The sequence below is a fragment of the Carassius carassius genome, chromosome 15 (assembly GCF_963082965.1).
Source record: "Carassius carassius chromosome 15, fCarCar2.1, whole genome shotgun sequence".
NCBI classification, from domain to species: domain Eukaryota; kingdom Metazoa; phylum Chordata; class Actinopteri; order Cypriniformes; family Cyprinidae; genus Carassius; species Carassius carassius.
This window is the reverse complement of record NC_081769.1, coordinates 32,536,829-32,558,144: the sequence shown is the minus strand read 5'-3', so window position 1 is coordinate 32,558,144 and position 21,316 is coordinate 32,536,829. Positions and strand designations below refer to the sequence as shown.

General features: G+C 33.2%; 1 protein-coding gene across 2 annotated transcripts in view; it reads right to left on the bottom strand.

Annotated features, from left to right (window-relative positions):
• Positions 1–2,121: 2,121 nt before the first annotated feature.
• iglon5 (IgLON family member 5) overlaps positions 2,122–21,316 on the bottom strand; it is a 191,977-nt gene continuing 172,782 nt past the window's right edge. For both annotated transcript variants that reach the window (XM_059568533.1, XM_059568532.1), the window contains exons 5-8: positions 14,910–15,041; positions 13,560–13,680; positions 13,301–13,452; positions 2,122–4,757 (exon numbers count right to left, since the gene is read on the bottom strand). In XM_059568533.1, coding sequence (XP_059424516.1) covers positions 4,657–4,757; positions 13,301–13,452; positions 13,560–13,680; positions 14,910–15,041 — 506 coding nt within the window. In that variant the 3' untranslated portion in view covers positions 2,122–4,656. The remainder of the gene's footprint in view (positions 4,758–13,300; positions 13,453–13,559; positions 13,681–14,909; positions 15,042–21,316) is intronic.

Genomic DNA, 21,316 nt, shown 5'->3' with positions numbered 1-21,316 from the left:
GCAGCACTCCATCACGATAATCACACATCCATAGAAACTCCACCCAAAACAGACATTTACATGCGTTATACCCACACCGAGAATTGCAACAACATTTCATACATTTTGTTCTTTTGTTTACTTATATTTGAAGAGAATACATGTACACAGAGATGATCGGTGGACCTCGAGGGCAATGCTAACGTGAGTATGAGAAGATGACCAAAGCGGACTGACATCAGGATAAAAAGCTTAAGAGACCAGAAAACATATAAAAAAAAATCACCTGCTTTTGTGCTTGAAATCAAACCTCATACAGGGACGGGAAAAGTATTTAGACACTTAAGAGTCATTTAGATTCTCACTTTCCTAAGCCACTTTTGCCAGATCAAAATATTTTTTAGAAGATAAATGATGTGCACATCTGTAGTATATATATATATTTTTTTAACCAGGTATATTATATTCAACTAAAACCATAAAAAATTACCTTAAATAAAATATTAAAAATATTTATACTATATATATATATATATATATATATATATATATATATGAAATAAAAATCTTAAATAAAAACAAATTCAAAATATGAATAAAAACTCTAAAAATATCTCAATGCTAACAGTATTAAATAAATAACGTTTTACAACCAGAAAGTGTTACATTTTAATTTCCAATACTATATCTATTGTTTTATTACTTCTAAAGAAAAGTCAAACAGATATTTTTAAGTGTCATTTAAGCATCCAAATACTTTTGTGCCCACTATGTAGCCCACTTATACTAAGCAGTATGCAGTGTCTTTTTCATCAGTGCACAGCGTACGAAATGCACGGTCTTCTGCATTCATTAATAACAGCATAGTGGCCCTCACACTTTAAATTGGACTTTAAATAGGTTTGGGCTTTATTCCGGGGTTATTGCTGACTGGAATGCAATAATGAAGCACATATTCAGGGAGAACATTATCGTATTAGAGTATATACAGCATTAACATTGCAAACTGTACGGTCAGCGCTCATGCAGGGTCATCACTGTGAACGGCTTGAGTCGCGCTCCGCTGCTTTGCGTCAAAGCCTCTTCGCCGTGTGCTCTTAAGTGGCGGTTAATTAGCCTGTAGGGGACCGGACTCCACATCAGGCTCAAGACTCAAAGGCACAGCTGTCCTTGAAGAGGATTCTGTCAGTGCCTGAGCTTGATTTATGAGCTCTGCTGCTCACCAGATGGGGGACGGAGAGAATATGACGCTCCGCTTGCTTAGGAGTCACAGTCGCTGGCTAATTACATCTTTGTCTCCCGCTAATCTGATTCTGAACTGGACGCTTGGAATCTAGCAGCCTACTGCGTTCCATTCAGCTCAGACGGTTGGATTTTCCAGAAATTCAGACACAGATGTCCAGGATAAATAAAATGCACTGTGATGAAAAAATCCCATAGACAAAATTATCATATTACGCGGACAATGAATTAAAAATGCGTCACCTTGTTGAATAGTGGCCACAAATTAAGAATTTGTTCCCAGGACTTAGCTAATTCATTCCCATGTTGTACTAATTTGTTGCATTGTTTTTATTTAATTAAACAATATAATGACTTAGTATAACATGGCCATGATTTCCTAAAATGAGGGAATGAATTAGTACGACGTAGACACGATTAACTAAAACGAGGGAACGAATTAGATGACTTTGCCATGATTTCCTAAAATGAAGGACTGAATTAGTACAATGTGTCAGCAATTTACAAAAAAAAAAGTAACAAACTGGCAAGATGTGGCCATGATTTACTAAAACTAGGAAATTAATTAGTACGACGTAGCCAGGATTAACTCAAACGAGGGAACGAATTTGTACGACGTAGCCACGATTAAGTAAATTGAGAGAAAATGTATTAGTACGACATGGGCATGTTTTATTCAAACGACAGAAAGGATTAGTGAGATTTTACTAATTTACTAAAAAATGGGAACAAATTAGTAAGATTTGTCCATGACTTAAAGAGAGAACATTAATACAGCATGACCATGATTTACCAAATGACTAAAACAAGGGGAAAAAATAAGTATAGTGCGGCCCCTGAAATGACAAAAAAAGAGAACAAATTAATTAGTCATAGAAACAAATTCTTAATTCGTGGCCATGATATATGTATTTGTTCTGCACGTAATGAGCAGGGCTCTGTATAAAATGTTTAGAAAATATGTATAAAACGCACTGAATGCTGTTGTCTGTTAACCGTACACCTACAGAACTAATGCTAGTATTGCATATCATCGCAATTTGGTTGCGAAAAGATTGTAAATTGCTATTTTCTTTCTTTGTATGTCATTTCCCAAACATAATACATGCAGTAAATGCATGCATTTTTGTTGCAACTTAATATCACAGGAATATCCAACAATCGTCTCTGAATGGAATGCAGATTCACACTAACATAACCGCACGTAACCGCAGGATACTGAGGGTTTTGGTTATGTCATCGAGGCAGACATGAGCATTATATCATTACTGCAGAATATATCATACATTACAGTCATCACCAGCATGGAAAAAAATACAGTACACATTTGAAATGATATTAGGACGCCTACACGCTAGAGTTTACAATGCAAATGCACTGAGCTCAATGGGGATGGTGCATGACAAAGACGGTGGTTTTGAAAAGCAACACTGCACTTTGTACTGTATATTTGTTCAGTTTGTTTCTATGGCCATTTTCACATGCCCAAAACAGATCTGTCTAGCGTGTAAGCGCCCACACGTTTCACTGATTGCTTTCTTTTACAGACGAGTCGAAATTACTTCCGTTTTAAAAAAGTTAATCATGGTAAAACAGAGCACGATACTTCAAAAAGGTTTTTTTTTTTCTTTTTTGCCGTTCGATGAATTCAGTGATTTTTAGTACAAAATATTTTCACACACATGGCTTGCAATCAGCTCTAACGTTTTTTTTTTTCTCACATGGAATTACTATCATATTTATTCAAATACTTATTAACATTGTCATCATCATCATCATTATAATCATTATTAACACCTAAAAAGTAATAGCAGTTAACCTTGCAGATTAAAATGTACACAGTGCAGGGGGTTAAAACGGGGTCGGTGCAGGAAGTGAGGTCACAAGAGGGACATTTCTAACCAGTACATGCTATCCACAAGCAACAAGAAGTCAATGAACTGTTTCAGGCCAGGAGATGCCAGAAACTTCTGCTGCCTTCAAGTCTTTGTGGAAAGTTCCTACTTACAAGTTGCAATGACGCTTTTGAATAATTCTGAAAAGTTTTTTGAGTTGCAGTGATGCATTTAAACAATTACGAAAAATTGCACTCTTACTTCTGAGCTACAATGATGCATTGAAAAGATACTGAAAATATGCACTCTTATGAGTTGGAAAGATGCATTTAAATAATTATGAAAAGTTGCACTCTTAAGAGTTGCAATGGTGCATTCAAATAATTCTGAGAAGTTGCACTCTGACTAATGAGTTGCAACTATGCATTAAAGTAATTTGGAAAAGTTGCGCTCTTGTGAATTCCAATGATGCATTAAAAAAATACTGAAACGTTGCACTCTTGTTTATGAGTTGCAATGATGCATTTAAATAATTATGATAAGTTGTAGTCTTTCTTATGAGTTGCAATGATGCATTCAAACAGTTCTAAAAAGTTTTCTAAACTACAATTGCATGTAAAAAAAAAAGAGTTTTAGCAGATGAGTGACATCTACAGCTATAGTTTATTTTATTAACCGACATTTGACAACCAAAAGGTGTCCAAATACTTTAATCTCCAACACTACATCTATTTTTTTATACTTTGCAACAAATTTGAAAAGTAATTTAGAGCACTTCTCTTTTTTAACTGTCCATCAAACACAAGAAAACAACACTAAATATGTACAAACTAAACGTCTTACAATCAATACCAATGATTCTCTGCTAATAATGACATTTCGGTTGTAAATCTCGTAAATACGATCATTCCATCGTGACTTAAAGGCAGCAATATCCTCCGAGCCGAAAGACTGAAACAGAGAGGCTGATGGGAAATGTAGTTTTTGCCGCTGGAATGAAGGGCCTCTACTGCATATATATTTACACTGAGTGTGAAGGACCGACGATCTGAGTGATGGACAGACTGAGGACAATATGAGGGCTGGACGTGGGTCAGACGTTTGCTTTGGGTCGAGAGCCCAAACGAATGCAAATGAGGGGCCGAGATGACAAAGCCCTCCTCGCTAGAAAGAAAACATGGTTTTGACATCATTCATAGTAGCTACGCACGTCAGAATGCACCAGCGTTCAGCTCAGATATCTGCATCGGGATCCGACGGGCCGCTGGTGGACAGCTTCTACAGGGTCACCCGGACATCGCAACCGTCATCGTCGACACGTCACTTTACCACCAGCATGTCCAGCACGCACATCAAGAGACACCCAACTGGCATTACACTTGTCGTGATCATTAGCATCACATTTCAGGTTTGGACGATAAAAGGTGACCATCGTTGGTGACGGGAGGGAGGAGTGAGGCGGTGATATGCGACCGGGCGTGAATGGGAAGGGGAAGGCATGACCGAGTGATGTAGCGATGGCTCCTGGATTAATGCATAATTTCTTTTTGTTCACAGTGATGGGTTCGTATTTAAAGACTCTTTCCGAAGCGGGAAAGTTTTAGACCTTCATCAGAACAGAGATGGAGAGGCAGAACCACAGGCCAACTCCTGATAAACGGCCGTTCAGAGACACCGCTCCACCGTACACGGCCCCGGGCCCTAGAAGAGCAGAGAAAAGCAGACGTGAATAAGGTGAATTATATATATATATATATATTTTTTTCTCTTTTTTTTCTAAAGAAACTATCCTGTTTGGGTTATGCAAGTTAAATGGATTGAAACATTTTAATTTTTTTTAAGATAACTTTTTTTAATGACTAATTCTTTTATTATAATTATTATTTGTTTAAATAAATTATAAAAAAAATGCAATAAGTAAAATACAGTAAAATTCGAATAATGCATATAAAATGTATACAATACAGTTCATTACATGTATATAAAATAACTAAATATTTTATGTTTTAATAATAAAAATAACTTTTTAAATGACATATTTTTAAAATTCCAAATATTTACATAAAAAAAAATAATAAAATAAAATTCAAATACAAAAATAATACATTTCAAATAATTTACTATATCTAACACAAAAAGTAGCTAAAATAAAGAGTACGGTTGTTTATATGGTATATTTTAATGGCATTCCTTGTGGATTTATGTAGTTTATTTACATGATATTCACTTTAAAATGGTAATTTCATGACAAAACACATTTTCTTTTATCTTTCAAACTTGAATTATTTGTGAAATCATACACTACTATAACCATAAAAAATGGAAAACTTCACCCCAAGTGAAAAAATATATATATATTACATACAGCATATACTGTACAATATGCAAACTATTCCTAAAAAAGCAGAAGACAAATGATGATTAAAAAAATGTAATAATAAAGAACGAACAGCATTGTGGTTTTGAATGTTACTTCTCTGAAGGATGAAGATAAAGGTCGCAGCACGTGTGATGGAAAAGTGTGAGTCAAGGCCAGACGACGGCGTGGCAGTGACATGAACAAGAGCAGATGCATGGAAGTGACGGCAGGTGACCCATTACAGGAATAACTTGAGATGGAATGAGACGGACGAACTCGCTTACAATGGTAATGCATGATGGGAGGAAACGGCAGGAATCACACACTGCGGACTGAAATGTGAAGAATGGAGTGGAGAGAAGCCACTGATGACTTCTTGGGGTAAAAGGACACAACGGAGTGGGAACAAATGAGAGGAGAGAGGCTCCGACATAATGGGCCGGAGAAGAGAAAAGCAGGATGCTAGAAACTGCAGAATTTCAGACCGGCCGGACAAGAAACAGATGAGATGATATGGAGCATCATGATGCAACTGTATGCCAGTTTAACTAACACTACTTGTGCAAAGACCCTGCTGTTTATTGCTAATGAGCTATAAAAGCGTTATGTAAGCAATAATGTACAGCCAGCCACAAACAATTACACGACTCTCTGGAATATTTCATTCTGATTGGTCAATCTGCGGACAAACATTTTTATATAATGACACCAAACTTTATAATTGTTCACCCGGTAAAACCTTTTCCTTCATATCTGTGCTAGTTTGACAGCATGCTCTTTCTGCTTATATACTAAAATGATTTAAATTCAATTGATTTCAAATCTGATTCAGTGATTGATTTCCTGAACTCCACACCAATCTAACTTGCACCTGCTCTAATTCTGCATTGCTCACAGTACTTCACATGTACTTGAAATATGTACTTCATATTTTGCACAGACTGCCAATTAAGCCATTACATTGTACAAAGCACATTAAATACATAGACTATAAATCTATGTAATATGCTCTACATTATTTAAGAGTACTATTGCACACAACCTTTTGTATTATTACCACTGATTGTACGTGCTGCTGTTAACACTATATATATAAACCTACATTTGTACCCCCATTTATATTCTGTGCATACTCTGTTTAATATTGTATAAGTATATAGCATCTCCACTGTACATACAAGTTATAGCTCCACTTACTTTTAATTACAAATGCTATATTCATGCACTTCTCATTAGATGATTAACTGCATTTCATTAGCTCTGCTCTTGCACTGTGCATAATGACAATGAGGTTGAATCTAATCTAATCTATTTGTGTCATCAAAAATTAATGCTTATATTAAAACATTTTTAAATGAATAAATACTTATTAGCAAATTATTCATATATATTTATAAAAATATAAACAATAATTTATACATTTCCATAATTTAAAACGTAAATATTTGAGTAAAGATTTGTTTCTCACCAGTTATAAATAATTGCTATATTTAAATATTTATTTGTAAATAAACGCATACTAAATAAATAAATAAATATTTATACAAATGTATAAATATAATACATTTATAAATATTTACAAATATTTAAGTCTGTGTGCATCATTTGTCACAATGGTTTGTTTGTGCCATTAATCATAAATATTTACTATATTTAAACATTTATTAAAACAAATGCTAAATAAATAAATAATTCATAAATGTTTGTTTATAAAAATAAAATGGTTTATAAATATTTATAAATATCTGTGTGTGTCAAATTAATATTTGTTTATAAAAATATTGTTTATATTTATAAATATTTATGTCTATGTGCACCATTTATCATACATGTTTAACATCAATTACAAGTATTTAATATATTTAAATATTTAAATTTATAAAAACTTAATTCAAATATTTCTAAAGTAATAAAAATACTTTAAATAAACAATTATTCATACAAATTTACTTATACATATTTTTATTATAATAATATTTAATATTTAATAATAATACACATAAATAATAATACTACTACTAATAATAAAACAATAAACTAAATTATTTTTGAATATTTATACATATTCAATATTTTGTCACACATGCCATTTGTCACATATTAACGCAACAAAATGATAATGCAAGTAATGTATTATTCAAAATGAATTTTGCTATGCAATATTATTTTTGTGCAACTCTTTTAGTATTATTATTTTTTCTTAATTATAAAACAAGAACAATATGTGCAATTACATAAAATATAAAAGATTGAAAATAATGATGAATAATAAAAAAAAACTTACGCCTATCTTTCTTGTCGCATTAAACGATTTTAGAGCATAATTTTAATAATGTATATTAAATATATAAATAATACTGAGCTTTTATTTTATTTTTCACTGTAGGGCTCCTAAACAGCCCAAGTTGTGAAAGAAAGTGGAGGTTTGAGAGTTTTGTTCATTGATTTATGTCAAAATAAAAAGCATCTGTGCATGGTGTGAAAACTGGAACAAACGTAAGATGAAAGCCTTGCATAAGCATAAACTCTCTCTGTGTTGTGCAGCTCTACACGCTCAGTCACTCAATGTTTGGCTCCTTCCCATAAATCCCGGCTTTTCCATGACCTGTTCCTCCTCCTCTCTGGGTTTTGCTTGCTAAGATCTCTACACTGAGAAACTTTTCCATCGAGAGCTCAACCGCCGGCTCAATTAGACCGGCCCAGAACACAGTTCTGCTGTTACGTACAGTATTTGACTTTGTGCTGCTGCTCTTGTTTTTGTGTTTAACAGCACCTTTAAGGTTACACTCAGGGTCAGGAAGAGCATGAACCTCAAATCGGGTGAAGCTGCCTGTTCTCAAGAGGAGCTGAAACATATTTATCACTAGAGACTAGAAATTCAGAAGTTCAAGTTCAAGTCTGCTTTATTGTCAATTCTTCCACATGTACAGTACATACATACAGAGAATCAAAATTGCGTTACTCTCAGACCCCCGGTGCACACAGATAACATTAACATTAAAGCCTAAAAATCTAGATCAAGATATAAAATGTAGATACAACTATACAATAAGGGAATGTTAAAAAAGACATTTAAAATTCAAAATAAAGTTAAATAAAGCAGCACAAGGCAAAAGGCAGAGAGAGTGCAAATCAATGAAGTGAACAACAGTGCAGCTAAAAGATTATTTAGTGCAAAAACAAAAAAAAACAAGATGTCAAAGGTTTTCACAGAAGATAATGCATCAACAGAATAGAATTATCCACTTAAATATTTAAATACAGCAATTAAGGAACTCACTGGCTGACGAGCTGAACTTACATGCATAATGTTGAATTATTGTTCGAATGCAAACAATTTTTCCTTTATTTTTTACTACCCATATGAAAATGTAATAATTTCCTATATCAAGAGTGATATCTCCATATATATTACCTATAAGGCAATATATAAATTTCACATATGTTCATTCTCTGGGTAGATGACGATTAAGGTTATAACATGGACAAATTTTACTGTGGTTATTCTATATGTTAATAATATTTATATTATGTTTTTGGTAAATAAATGTTATTTTACGTAGCAACCTTATGTGTCAATATATAAATCTTTTTTTATAGATGCAGCAATTTCTAATAGGATCCACATGTTTTGACAATATATTTCATATATTTAATATTCAAGTCTATTTGTGCCATTAGTCATAAAACTTAGTTTGTTCTGAAAATCCTAAATATTTAATATATATATATATATATATACACACACATACAGTAAATAACAAATATTTATCTTATATTATTTATTTATTTATTTATTGAAATATATAAATGTATATATATATATATATATATATATATATATATATATATATATATATATATATATAATAAATACACATTTTAAAAGGTATTCAGAAATATGTTTATAAAAAATGATAAATAATTACAAATATTTAATTATTTATAAAGAGTTTCATGTGCCATTTCTCACAAATCTGTACAGAAAAAAAAACATAATATAAGTGAAGTAATAATACAAATTAATTTAGCTATGCATTGTTATTTATGTTTAAACTATAACATAATATGAAAATAAATATAATGTTATAAAATAAAATAAGTAAAATAAGTAAAAATGTAAAATAAAAACAAATTATATAGAAATTTTATATATGAACATATATTACACTTGCGTATGAATAGAGCACAGTAAAAATGGTTGAGCAAATTTAAGGACCTCATAAAACAGATTTAAGAAAGTAATGAGGCATAAGTACAACACAATATCTGAATGGAAATCAGCACTACGTGAAATACTAACGCTGATCATTTCTACAATGATTGCAGCAGCAGAACTGACATACTCACCACGCTAATTGGTTGTTTATGCTGTGTGTGGTTAATTTGGCTATAGATATACAGAGCAGTTTTAAAACATCCATATGGTTTAGTATGTAGGAGCAATCAGGATCTAACTGCTACACAAAATGAGTCAATGGCTGTGGTAAATTAGCCTCAGCAGAGAAAGAGGCTTAAATTAATGAAATATTCACAACCAGTTGTTTTGTACATTCATTTGCTAACTAGCAGTAGTTTCCTGTTGCCTGCAGAAAATCTTCCTCTTTCTCTACAACCAGTCACTTTCCCTGAAATCATTAAAAACGTCCTCTGATTTTCAACATTATGCAGACATTTATTTTTGGGTAAACAGCTAAAAACTGAATAAAATAAAATAAAATAAAATAAAATAAAATAAAATAAAATAAAATAAAATAAAATAAAATAAAATAAAATAAAATGTATATTTTACTTAAAAGTAAACTGAAATAAAATAAAATAGAAAACATTCAGCATAAAAAATTATTTCAGCAACATTTCTCATTTTAGTTTACCTTGTACTAAAATAAATAAAACTAAAATAATAAACACACACATACACACACACACACACAGTAAAAATGTCAAAAAGCGCATAAAAAAATACATGTAAAATTTAAAACTTTAAACTATAAAATAAAATTAAATAAAATTAAATTTAAACAAACTTAAAATTTATATTTAACTTGAAAATAAACTGAAATAAAATAAAATAGAAAAGAAATTCAGCATATAAACTAATTTCAGCAACATTTCTCATTTTAGTTTAACTTGGACTAAAATAAATAAAACTAAAATAATAAACACACACATACACACACAATAAAAATGTAAAAAGAAGGGGATAAAAAAATGCATATTAAATTTAAACCTTTCAACTTTAAACTATAAAATAAAATAAAATGATCAAAATATATATTAAATGCTTCAAAGTAATGCAAAAACAAAAGTGCTGCATGGGGTATAAAGTCTCGGTGCTCTTTGGTTGTGGGATAGTAAATCTCTGAAGACAAGAACTCCAAGGCACTCGAATATCTCAGTGAAAAAATTAAAAAGCCTTTATTACATTCTTGGCTTGCTTTTTTTAAAAAATGGTGAGAGGTACACCTACGCGTTGCGGCTACATGCCTTCATATATATATATATATATATATATATATTAAATGCTTCAAAATATATAAATAATAAGAATACAGTTGATTAATAATATAATATTATAATATAATATTAATAAAAACTATAATAGTATCTCAATGATACTAAAAACAAAGATGTATGCATTATGACATACATTTTATTACAATAAGTGCACATTTACACACACTTGCCAATATAATAATGCTACCATTGCTGTAACATGAAGTCATAATAATAATAATAATAATGATATTTTGGCATCAGTACATTGTGGTACTGTCTAAAATATATGCTCATTTAAACAGAAAAGTCTTTGGACTAGAGTAATGAGAATCACCATTGAGAATAATGGGAGTTATAAGAAAACTCAAAAGAAAAGCATTACAGTAATGAGAACTTTGGGGGAAAACATGCTTAACTGTCAACATAATGCATACGCAGGACGAAAATCTTCATTTTCTCTGCACAATATCATTTTTTCTTTCTTTCTTCGGATCTCAAGGTGAAATGTTTTCATGCTTTATCACTAAAGCAAGCTGCTCGGTTAATGCCACTAGCGCTAGTGCATTAAACAAATAGTCTCTCTGTCTATAAAAAATAAAGAAATAATAATATAGTAATATATATTATTTAGAAAACAACAGAGGAAAAAGCTCAAGAACAAGGAAATCTGTAGTGCTGATGTGATTTGTTTGTTCTCGTGTCCTTGTTGTTTCATTCAGCCTTGGATTTTTTAATATCCCTGAGGTTTTTCTTCAGTAAAGCAGAACTATGAGAGATGAACTGTTTTCAGACATTTTACAGTCAGACAATGGAGGCTTTCAGTAAACGCTCAAAGCGTATTTTCCACAACAGAACATGCTTTAGGAATCCTCTTTTACTCAATATTGATGTTCTGCAGTGGAAAACAGATCTGCTCTAGAAAAACTTGAATTCAGTTAATAAACACTTTGGGTGCAACAAACTCTCACGAAGCCTTCAAGCTGTGTAAGTCTGATTTGAATTTATTTGAAATCGTAAATGTTTGCATTTCCAGGCGTTTTCCCTCAATCTCCATCCCAGCTCAGAGAGAACACTCGCAAAACTTTGGCGAATGTTTTCTCAAAGCTATGAACAAATGTTGTTCTTGAAACATGAATAGAACGTTCATTCAAAGTTGTCAGAGCTTTAATAACAAAAATGTAGTTGTTACATTGTCACAACTGAACATTTACTTGCTACTTCTTTCAGAATGTTCAGAGAACATTTAAAGTTACGTTCCCTTAATGTTTTCTCTAACATTCGCATAATCAAGAACGTGAACACTAGAGAAAACATTAAGGGAATGTTCCGTTTTACAATTTTGCAAACGTTGTGGGAACATTACTTTTGAATGATCTTAAACACACAGTAATAAAATGTCAAAAAAATTTTTATGAATGCTTTTGCTACTATTCACATTTAAGTTATTTTTTATTTTTTTTTATGTTTTCTAAACATTCAAAAGATCCAGTTTTTAAAATGTTATTTTTGAATGTTCTCTGAATGGTAAAAAAAAAAAACCCTTTTCATAAATTAATGGGAAAATTAGCCATGAAATCTTTTTTTTTTTTTTTAAAAAAGTAATGTTATTACTTACTTTGTTTAAGAACATTTATTGCAAACTACAGAGAACATTCAAAAGTAACGTTACCATAAAGTTTGCAAAATTATAAAATGGAACATTCCTTTGATGTTTCCTCTAAGAAAGAATGTTTTTTAAACCATTTTAAAAATGGAGCATTTGAATTGATTTGAAATAACCTTTTCATAACTTGGAACATTAAGAAAACGTTCTAGGAACACATTTTTGATAACAAAAGTCTGTTAAGATAAAAGATAAAGCATGATTTTCACACCTAATGCACATTTTTGGTTTTTGATGCATTGGTGGTAAACAAGCTTCCTGGCTTTATGAAGAAGTGAAAAAGAGAACAAGAAGCATGAAATTATGCCACTCATTCACAGTTAAAATCAATTCAGAAACTTCCGAAATTACACATGTGAATTTTCCCAGCATTGCAGCAGTTGTGCACGTTGTCTATGTATGTCAAAAGTCACAAACACTTTCAAACGCTTCACGCTGCAATTGAGGTTTGTTCAAGTTATGCATTATTAAAAAGGTTGAAAATGATGCACTTTGCTGAGCATACAGTAGGCTACTAGAGCATTTGCTTTCAAGTACCATCAACGGACACACCACTATTATCCGTGAAAACGAGCCTCGGGGTGCGGGAATTGCACGTTCAATTATTTTGTACAGTGGAAAGTGACTTCCTGCAGGGTGTTTATTTATCCTTGACTTTATGCTTTTGTAGATTTACGAATGCTTCAAGAGCACAAAAGAGTTGGAGTAGAATAAGGTACTCACTGAAGAGTAACATGCTGGCATTGGAAGCCCCGAGGCGGTTGGAGGCGAAACAGGTGTAGTTGCCAAAATGTTTTTCTGTCACGTTGGTGAAGAGCAGCAGGGAACGTGTTTTCTCGTTTTTAATCTTCAGCGTGTTATCGCTCTCTACCGGCCTGAGAAAGAAGTAATATGACAGATCACAAGTTAAAGTAAACCTGGTATGTGCTGCTTCCCATGGTTCACAGCGTCTGTTTCGCTCGCTGTGTTAATGCTATCTTACCTTCGGTCATCCCGGTACCATTCGAAGGATGCGGTGGGCACCGCCATAGCTTCACAGCGTAAGATTGCAGTTTTTCCCAGCTGGGCGGGCATGTTCTTTACTTCCGTGATTACTGGTGGATCTGAGAACCAAACAGACAGTGGACTAAAATTAAAGTATTAGCACTTGTTGTGTTTGTAAAGCAATAATTCTTTTGATCTCAGCATCATGTCATTTCAAACCTGGAAGATGCATTGTATTAAAAAGCTTTTTATTAATTCACTGCATAATAATAATAAAAAAAAAGATTTTGTTATTAAACTGTGATGCAAACCCTTTGTAAAGTACAGGAGTCCTAAGAAGCTATGCATCATTTTCACTATTATTATTATTATTCGCCGTCTGATTTTATCAACAGATGCTGATTTTATAGTTGTTTAACACTAGGAAATAGTTAGAAATAGTCTGGTTATTCTATTATATTGATTTCATTATACTAGTAGTATAATTGTTAAGCATAAGTCCAATAAAATAAGAAAACATTATTAGTCAATGATATTTAAGAAAGTAAAATCAATTCAAGACATTTTGTCTTCTCAAGTCAATTTATCTTGTTTTAATGATGTTTAGAGATTTTACTGGAAAGCAATAAATACTAGTTCAAATGTCTGAAGTCAGCAAGTATCCTTTAGTTTGATTTAAAAAAAAAATAATCTAGTAATATTGTGAAATATTATTACAACACATCTATTTTAATGTTTTTAAAAATGTAATTTATTCCTGTAATGAAAAACTTAATTTTCAAACTTGAGTGTCCCATGATCCTTCAGAAATCATTCTAACATGGACAAAAAAATCCTTTTGAACAGAAAGTTAAAAAAAAACTATGTATTTATAATACAAATCTTTTGAAACATTATGTCTTTAACATCATTTGATTAATTTAATGTGTTCCTGATTTAAAAAAAAGTCTTCTGAATGGTAGTATATTGTATATAGAGTCCTTTACATTTACATTTATTCATTTAGCAGACGCTTTTATCCAAAGGGACTTACTGTATATTTGAAAGTCTACATGAAACTGTAAAGAAATACAATAATGATTTTTGTTGTGGAAATGTAATTAAAAAGTTTTAAAAGTATTCAAAAACAGGGCAAATTCTCTGAGATAATACTTAAGCGCAATAATAAAGCACAATTACTCAAGTTCCTTAAACTCTGTGGAGTTGAGAGGACGCTATAAAAGGATTGGCTGATCGCAATTCAATTTATATTTGCATCAGTCAACCACAAAGTGTTCTGAAACGCTCCCAACGATCTCATTAGGATGTCACTGTGAGTTGCTGACAGAAGCAGAGCGGATTGACTTACAGTTGACCGTGACCTTGACGCGGCGTGTGTCTGGCGGCGCCACGCCGTTGTTGGTGATGCATTCAAATTCCTCCCCTTGATGCCGCTTGATTTCTGTGATTTCCAGAAACTCGCCTTCGTTCATGAGACCATCTGTGAAGATGAAAGATGAAAAGGTGATTGAATACTGGCACCGTGTTGCAGAATGTTATACGAAAATGTAATTGGGTAGGTAGGTGTTTCAGAAGCAGCAGTATTGTTCCAGAGTGTCATGTTAAACAAAAAAAGGCCTGAGGACACGGCAACAGGAACCATGGGAATGACTCTCCTTATTCATCATGTAGCAGACGCTCTTTATCCAAACCGATTTTCAGTCGGCGCACCGGGAGTAACCGGCTGTTGAATGTCTTGCCCTGGAGCACAATGGTGGCACGGGAATTCAGTGATCTTTAACCACTACACCACCTCCTCTAACACGACTAAACCATTTAACCATTTTAAATGTCAAAACAAAGTTTATTCCTACAGTGTTCAAGGTGAAGTGTGTCATTTCTGAACCACTAGTGGCAATGAATGGAACTCTAATCTCTTATATATAATATTATATATATATATATGTATATATATATATATATATATATATATATATATAGGCAAGTTGATGTTCTAATCATATTTTTTCCCCAAGTACTTAATTATAACAACTCTAAACCGCATCAATCGTTATAACTACTATTCATTTTGTATTAAATTACTTATAAGTAATATATAATTGTCCATGAAGGCTGGAAATGAAAAACTCCTCAGGTGTGCATAATTATGAGGCAGGTTTCCTTTTACAGATTAGATTGAGCCAAAAAAGAGATTGCACTTAGATTGAAAGTCAAAAGTTATCAAATACTCACGAGAAGGATGCAATACTATGGAATTACATTTGGTTCAATAAAAATGAACGAAACTTTATAAAACTGAACGTAACTTTTTAAGAAACTATCAAAAATATAACATTACAAAAGAAGAAAAACACAATGAAAATGAAAGAAATTTACTCAGTCGCACAAATTTAACAGGCTCTTCAAATATGATTCATTCTTTGTAAATGTTTTTCAAAGATTCGTTTTCGCTAATCGTGGATTCTGAATGCATTGCCACAGACACAAACTTCTCATGGGGGCGGGGTCAACAGTGATCTACTCTGATTGGATAGTGAGCTTTTGATGGACAGGTGCTCTCTGACCAGGAAGTACAGACGCCACTCAGTGGCGCGCATATTGGAAAGCTCTCGTGGTGATTAAATCTGGTCTATACCGCAAAAATTCTTTTTCACAGACAAAGTGAAAGAAATTTATTTTAAGCTCATATACAGGTTCTACCATGTAAAGAAGTTTATACAAAGATTTAAATGTGACATTGATCTTACATGCTCGTTTTGTTCGAGTTCTGAAGAAACTGTACACTTATTTTGGTCATGTCACTACACTCAGAAACTTTGGGATGATATTGGTGTGTTTGCCAGGCTTCTCAGTACATATGAAAAACATTATATTTGGGTATTATGACTCTGACCCCACCAGGGGCGTCATGCATTCATGATTTTTGAGGGGGCACATTTGGGGGGGGGGGGGGGGGGGGTCGGTAGTATAAGTCATTCTACAAAAGCACTGTATAACTGATATAGCCTTATTTTTTTATTATTTTTTTTCCTTTTTATTCAAAACAATTCCAAACATGCTTAATATATCAGGAAATATCTCGTTTCTCAAATATGTGTAGGTAAACGCGTTTTGCACCTTTATAGATTGTTATTTGATCAATATATGGAAATGTAGGGTAATCTATTAACTACACATAAAAACCTGACTTTTTACTTAAGTGCCATATCATGCCATAAAATATTTTTAATACGACTGAATTTGCATTTAATGTAAATTTTAATAACAATATTGTAAGATACTTATTTTAACACTTTCATTTTACAGAGAGTAAAGAACATTTACATTATCAAAAAACATTTTCATTCAGTCTAGCCAGAGTTCAGGCACTCTCAAAAACTCCCATTAAAATCACTGAAGCACTTTACATTATGAAACGAATATCTTACTTACATTCGTACGCACATCTGCACTTTTTGTTGTTTCTGATGAGAGAATTCGCTAAATAATTCAGTCAGCGAGCAAGTGAACAAAACACCGCGTTTCAGTGATGACTCTTCTGGACGTCTCTCATTGGCCATTGCATCCATAAGCGCAACAGAATAGTTTCTGATTGGTTATCATGAAGCATTGTACGAACGCGTCTGTCTCTGGCTCAGCGCCAGCCAGCGAACGCAGATTTGAATTTAGCAGCTGATGCTGTGCACTGAACGATCTAATCACACCGCTGTGATTGTATCAAATATATAAAAAATATTATTCTGCAATTTTTTTTTTTTTCGTTTGGAAGCTGCATTTAAAATCCACTTGGCTCAGAAATCTGAGGGGGCACGTGCCCCCTCACTTTGAATGGGCACGATGCCTCTGGACCCCACAAACGAAAATATCAGTTTTGTTATGAATTAAAAAAATTTCCTAAACAAATTTCACATTCACAAATGCAAATTCTCCAACTGTAAACCTGACTTCTCTGTTTTCCTAAAAGAAATGGAAAACTATTTGAATGTAATCTCAGTGTCTACTAATAAGAAAGCTATAAGGACTGTTAGAATTGGTTCTGCCTTTGATCTGCTATTTTGTTTAGATTTTGGCCCTCTTTTCTTTAGTTCTATTTTATTCTTTATTTTTAGTTTTTTTTTTGTGGTTGATATTATGTGATGTATGTTTATACTTTTGTATGTTGTTCTCTGCATTAATAAAAAAAGAAAAAGAAAAAAAAAGCTCTCGCGGTGATTTGTATGCAATACATCGTGCTTTGTATTACTAAATATGTAAATAACATAACACAAGCTGCCTTGAAGGACAAGAGCTCATCTTTACAGACTGAGACGATCGAAGGTCAAATATTATTTACATATTTAGTAATACAAATCACCGCGAGAGCTTTTCCAATATGCGCGCCACTGAGTGGCGTCTGTACTTCCTGGTCAGAGAGCATCTGTCCATCAAAAGCTCACTATCCAATCAGAGTAGATCACTGTTAAGCCCGCCCCCACGAGAGGTTTGTGTCAAAACACCAAACGAAAAACTGCGAAACGTAAGCGAAATCTGTGGCAATGAATTCAGAATCCACGATTAGCAAAAAAGGATCTTTGAAAAACATTAACAAAGAATGAAGCATATTTGAAGAGCCTGTTAAATTTGTGCTAATGAGTTCATTTTTTCACTTTCATTGTGTTTTTCTTCTTTTGTAATGGCATATTTTTGATAGTTTCTGAAAAAGTTACGTTCAGTTTTATAAAGTTTCGTTCATTTTTATTGAACCAAATGTAATTCCGTACAATACTAGAATTTGCAAAGTTAAGGCATGACCATTGGATGGCAAAATGCTCATTGGGACAGCATGGTTAGAAAAAACAAACAAACATGAAACAAGAAACAATAAACTGAAAGGCTTTGCTAAGAAACTCAAGTTTGCGTCGCTCTCAGATAAACATCACAGAATGTGTGTTAGGGAATGCGTCAGTGAGCTTTATTTACCGGCCATTGTGAACTAAAAAAGTCTTGTCTCGCACCTCTAAGGCACTTCTTTCCCCTTAGCGAGACGAAACAGACAACAACCAAAATCTGTTGTAACAAGGACAAGGATGGATTTGCCTCTGTGTGATGTAAAGTGGCTGTTATTATTACAACAATGACAGTGAGAGCAGATACACATAAAAGCTTGTTTCTACCACAATAATACAAAAAAATGTTTTATTGCAATTGCGAGTTTATGCCTTGTAATTCTGACTTTTTTCTCTCACAGTTTTGAGTTTAAATCTCACAATTCTAGTATAAACATGCAGTTCCGAGAAGTTAGAATGACAATATTTACTTTTTCTTAGAACTGCGTAATTGCATCTCAAAATTTAGACTTTATAACATGCAATTGCACAAGAAAATTGTAAGCTGACTTTTTCCTTCACAACTGAGTTCATAAATTGCATTAAACTCGCAACTGCAAGAAAAATCCCGAATTGCATTAAATAAACTTGCAACTGCACGAAAAAAGTCACAATTCCAAGAAAAAAGTAAATTGCGAGATATAAATTTACAGTTGTGTGAAAAGTCAGAATTGTGAGAAAAACTCACTTCTGCATGAAAAAGGTCAGTATTGGGAGATATAAATTCACAATTGTTGGAAAAAATAATTAGAATTACGGGATATTAACTCGCAATTGCGAGAAAAATTTCAGAATTATGAGACAAACTCGACTGTGAGAAAAGAAACTTACAGTTGGGGGAAAAAGTCTGAACTGTGGGATGAACAAGTTTAAAAATTGTGGGAAAAAAGACATCTTTTGTATGAGCTATCCCGTGTTGGAAATGGGCTTCTATAGATTCACGCTAGCTTTCTCATGTAAACCATTTTCTTCTATAACAATCAGAACTGTTAGGCACACAAAAATCTCAGTGTCAACAAGAATAATCCACTTCTTAGTAGTATCTCTCTGGCTTCAGCCAACGGAGAGACGGAAAACAGAAAGGCAACCGCAAACCTTTTAATTCACAACCGCAGGGACTTTATTCCACAAATTCGGCACCTTTTCTAATTGAAGATTATTCCGGAGGATTATTAGCACAGCTACTGAACTGGAGAGGATTATTTGCAGCCAGCGACGCCACCGACTGAGCACACGCTAGGGTTTACAGCAATGTTATTCACTCATTTTATTAGCGTAATAAATATCGTTCCTCATGACATCTTCATGAGGTCGTGTGACCACCCGTCTCAACCCGCTGGGGGGGGGGGGGGGGTCATCTTATCCTGATAAAGAGGGTTTACAGGTAAAGAGACTGGTATGTCTCGCACGCTTCAAGGTGAGATGCTTACTAAGTAAACTCTATTTGTATTTATTTCTCACAGTAGTGACAAGCGCATTCCCATGTGGCCAGACGCATTTGTGCTCCGCTACAACTGGAAAATTTCAGTGACAAAATCATCTTTAGAAACACTTAGAATGGCTGGATGGAATCAAATCCAATCTATCTATCTATCTATCTATCTATCTATCTATCTATCTATCTATCTATCTATCTATCTATCTATCTATCTATCTATCTGACTTTGCTTTATTACTTAAAAATGGCAGTTATATAAATATTTGGAGTTTGTTTGTTACATTTCAATTCTGCATTCTGTTTACTATCTCAATTTAAATTCTGCAATTCAACTGGAAATTTTTATTGAACTTTTAGACAAATATAATATATTTATGGCTATGATATACTGGCAATATGGATGAAAGTCTTTTATTTAGAGGACCAAACTTAAAAATTGTGCAATTTGGTGCGGATGATGATATTTATATAGCAAAAAAAACTTTATGTATATTTATATATTATCATACAAAAATGTTATTGTATGTAAGTATAAGGATTTATGGCTATGATATACTGGGAGTATGGTTAGACCCCCCCCCCCCCCCCCCCACAATATTTTATTCAGAGGTCCAAGCAAAGCAAAAATATGCAATTTGATGCAGATGCTAATATTTGTATGCAAAAAAAAATTAATAAAAAAAAAATCTCAACAGCAACAAAGCAATGAGATCTTTATAACAGTATAGCAGACTATTTACATAAAATAATATACAATTCAGCTGTCACTCATTATTGCCAATAATGTTTCTAAGCAAAAAAAAAAAAAAAATGATGTTGATCATTAAGAGCCCTTAGAAATGTGTGCATCAAATCTAAAGCAGGCTTTATAGGGTTAAAGGCATTCTCAATTTAAATGTGAGTCTCATAATGCAGCTATATTTCAGAAATCACATTAGAGAGGGTTTATGTTGCACAAAGGTACTCAACCATCATCCTGTTAGGATTATTTCTACATTCTACACAGAAAAAAAGCCTTGCTAGTCAATAGATCTTCTGCTGTCACCTTGAATGACATTGTAACCAGCTGTCTCTGTCCGTGTCTGTGGACACTAACATGAGCATCTATGTGTCTTTGTGGGATTTATTTGATATTTTATTCATTTAAATGCGCTAAATAGTTTACACGCACTGGACAGACTGTGTGTGGGTGGTGGGCCTAATGAATGAAACTGACCCGGCGAACACATGATTAATGCTGGTTTCAATCCACATGGACGTGCATGTGAGCCATACCGACGGAGTGGGCGTGTCACCTGTCAACGGCACGTCAGGTGTGTGATTGTGATGTCATCGCACCCTGTCTGCTTCCCTAGAGTGAAATGTACAGATCCAGATGGCTTTGTGTTTCTTTGGCCGAATCTACACGCCCAATTTCTTGCCCGGCTGCTGGCAACCAATAGCTCCACCGCA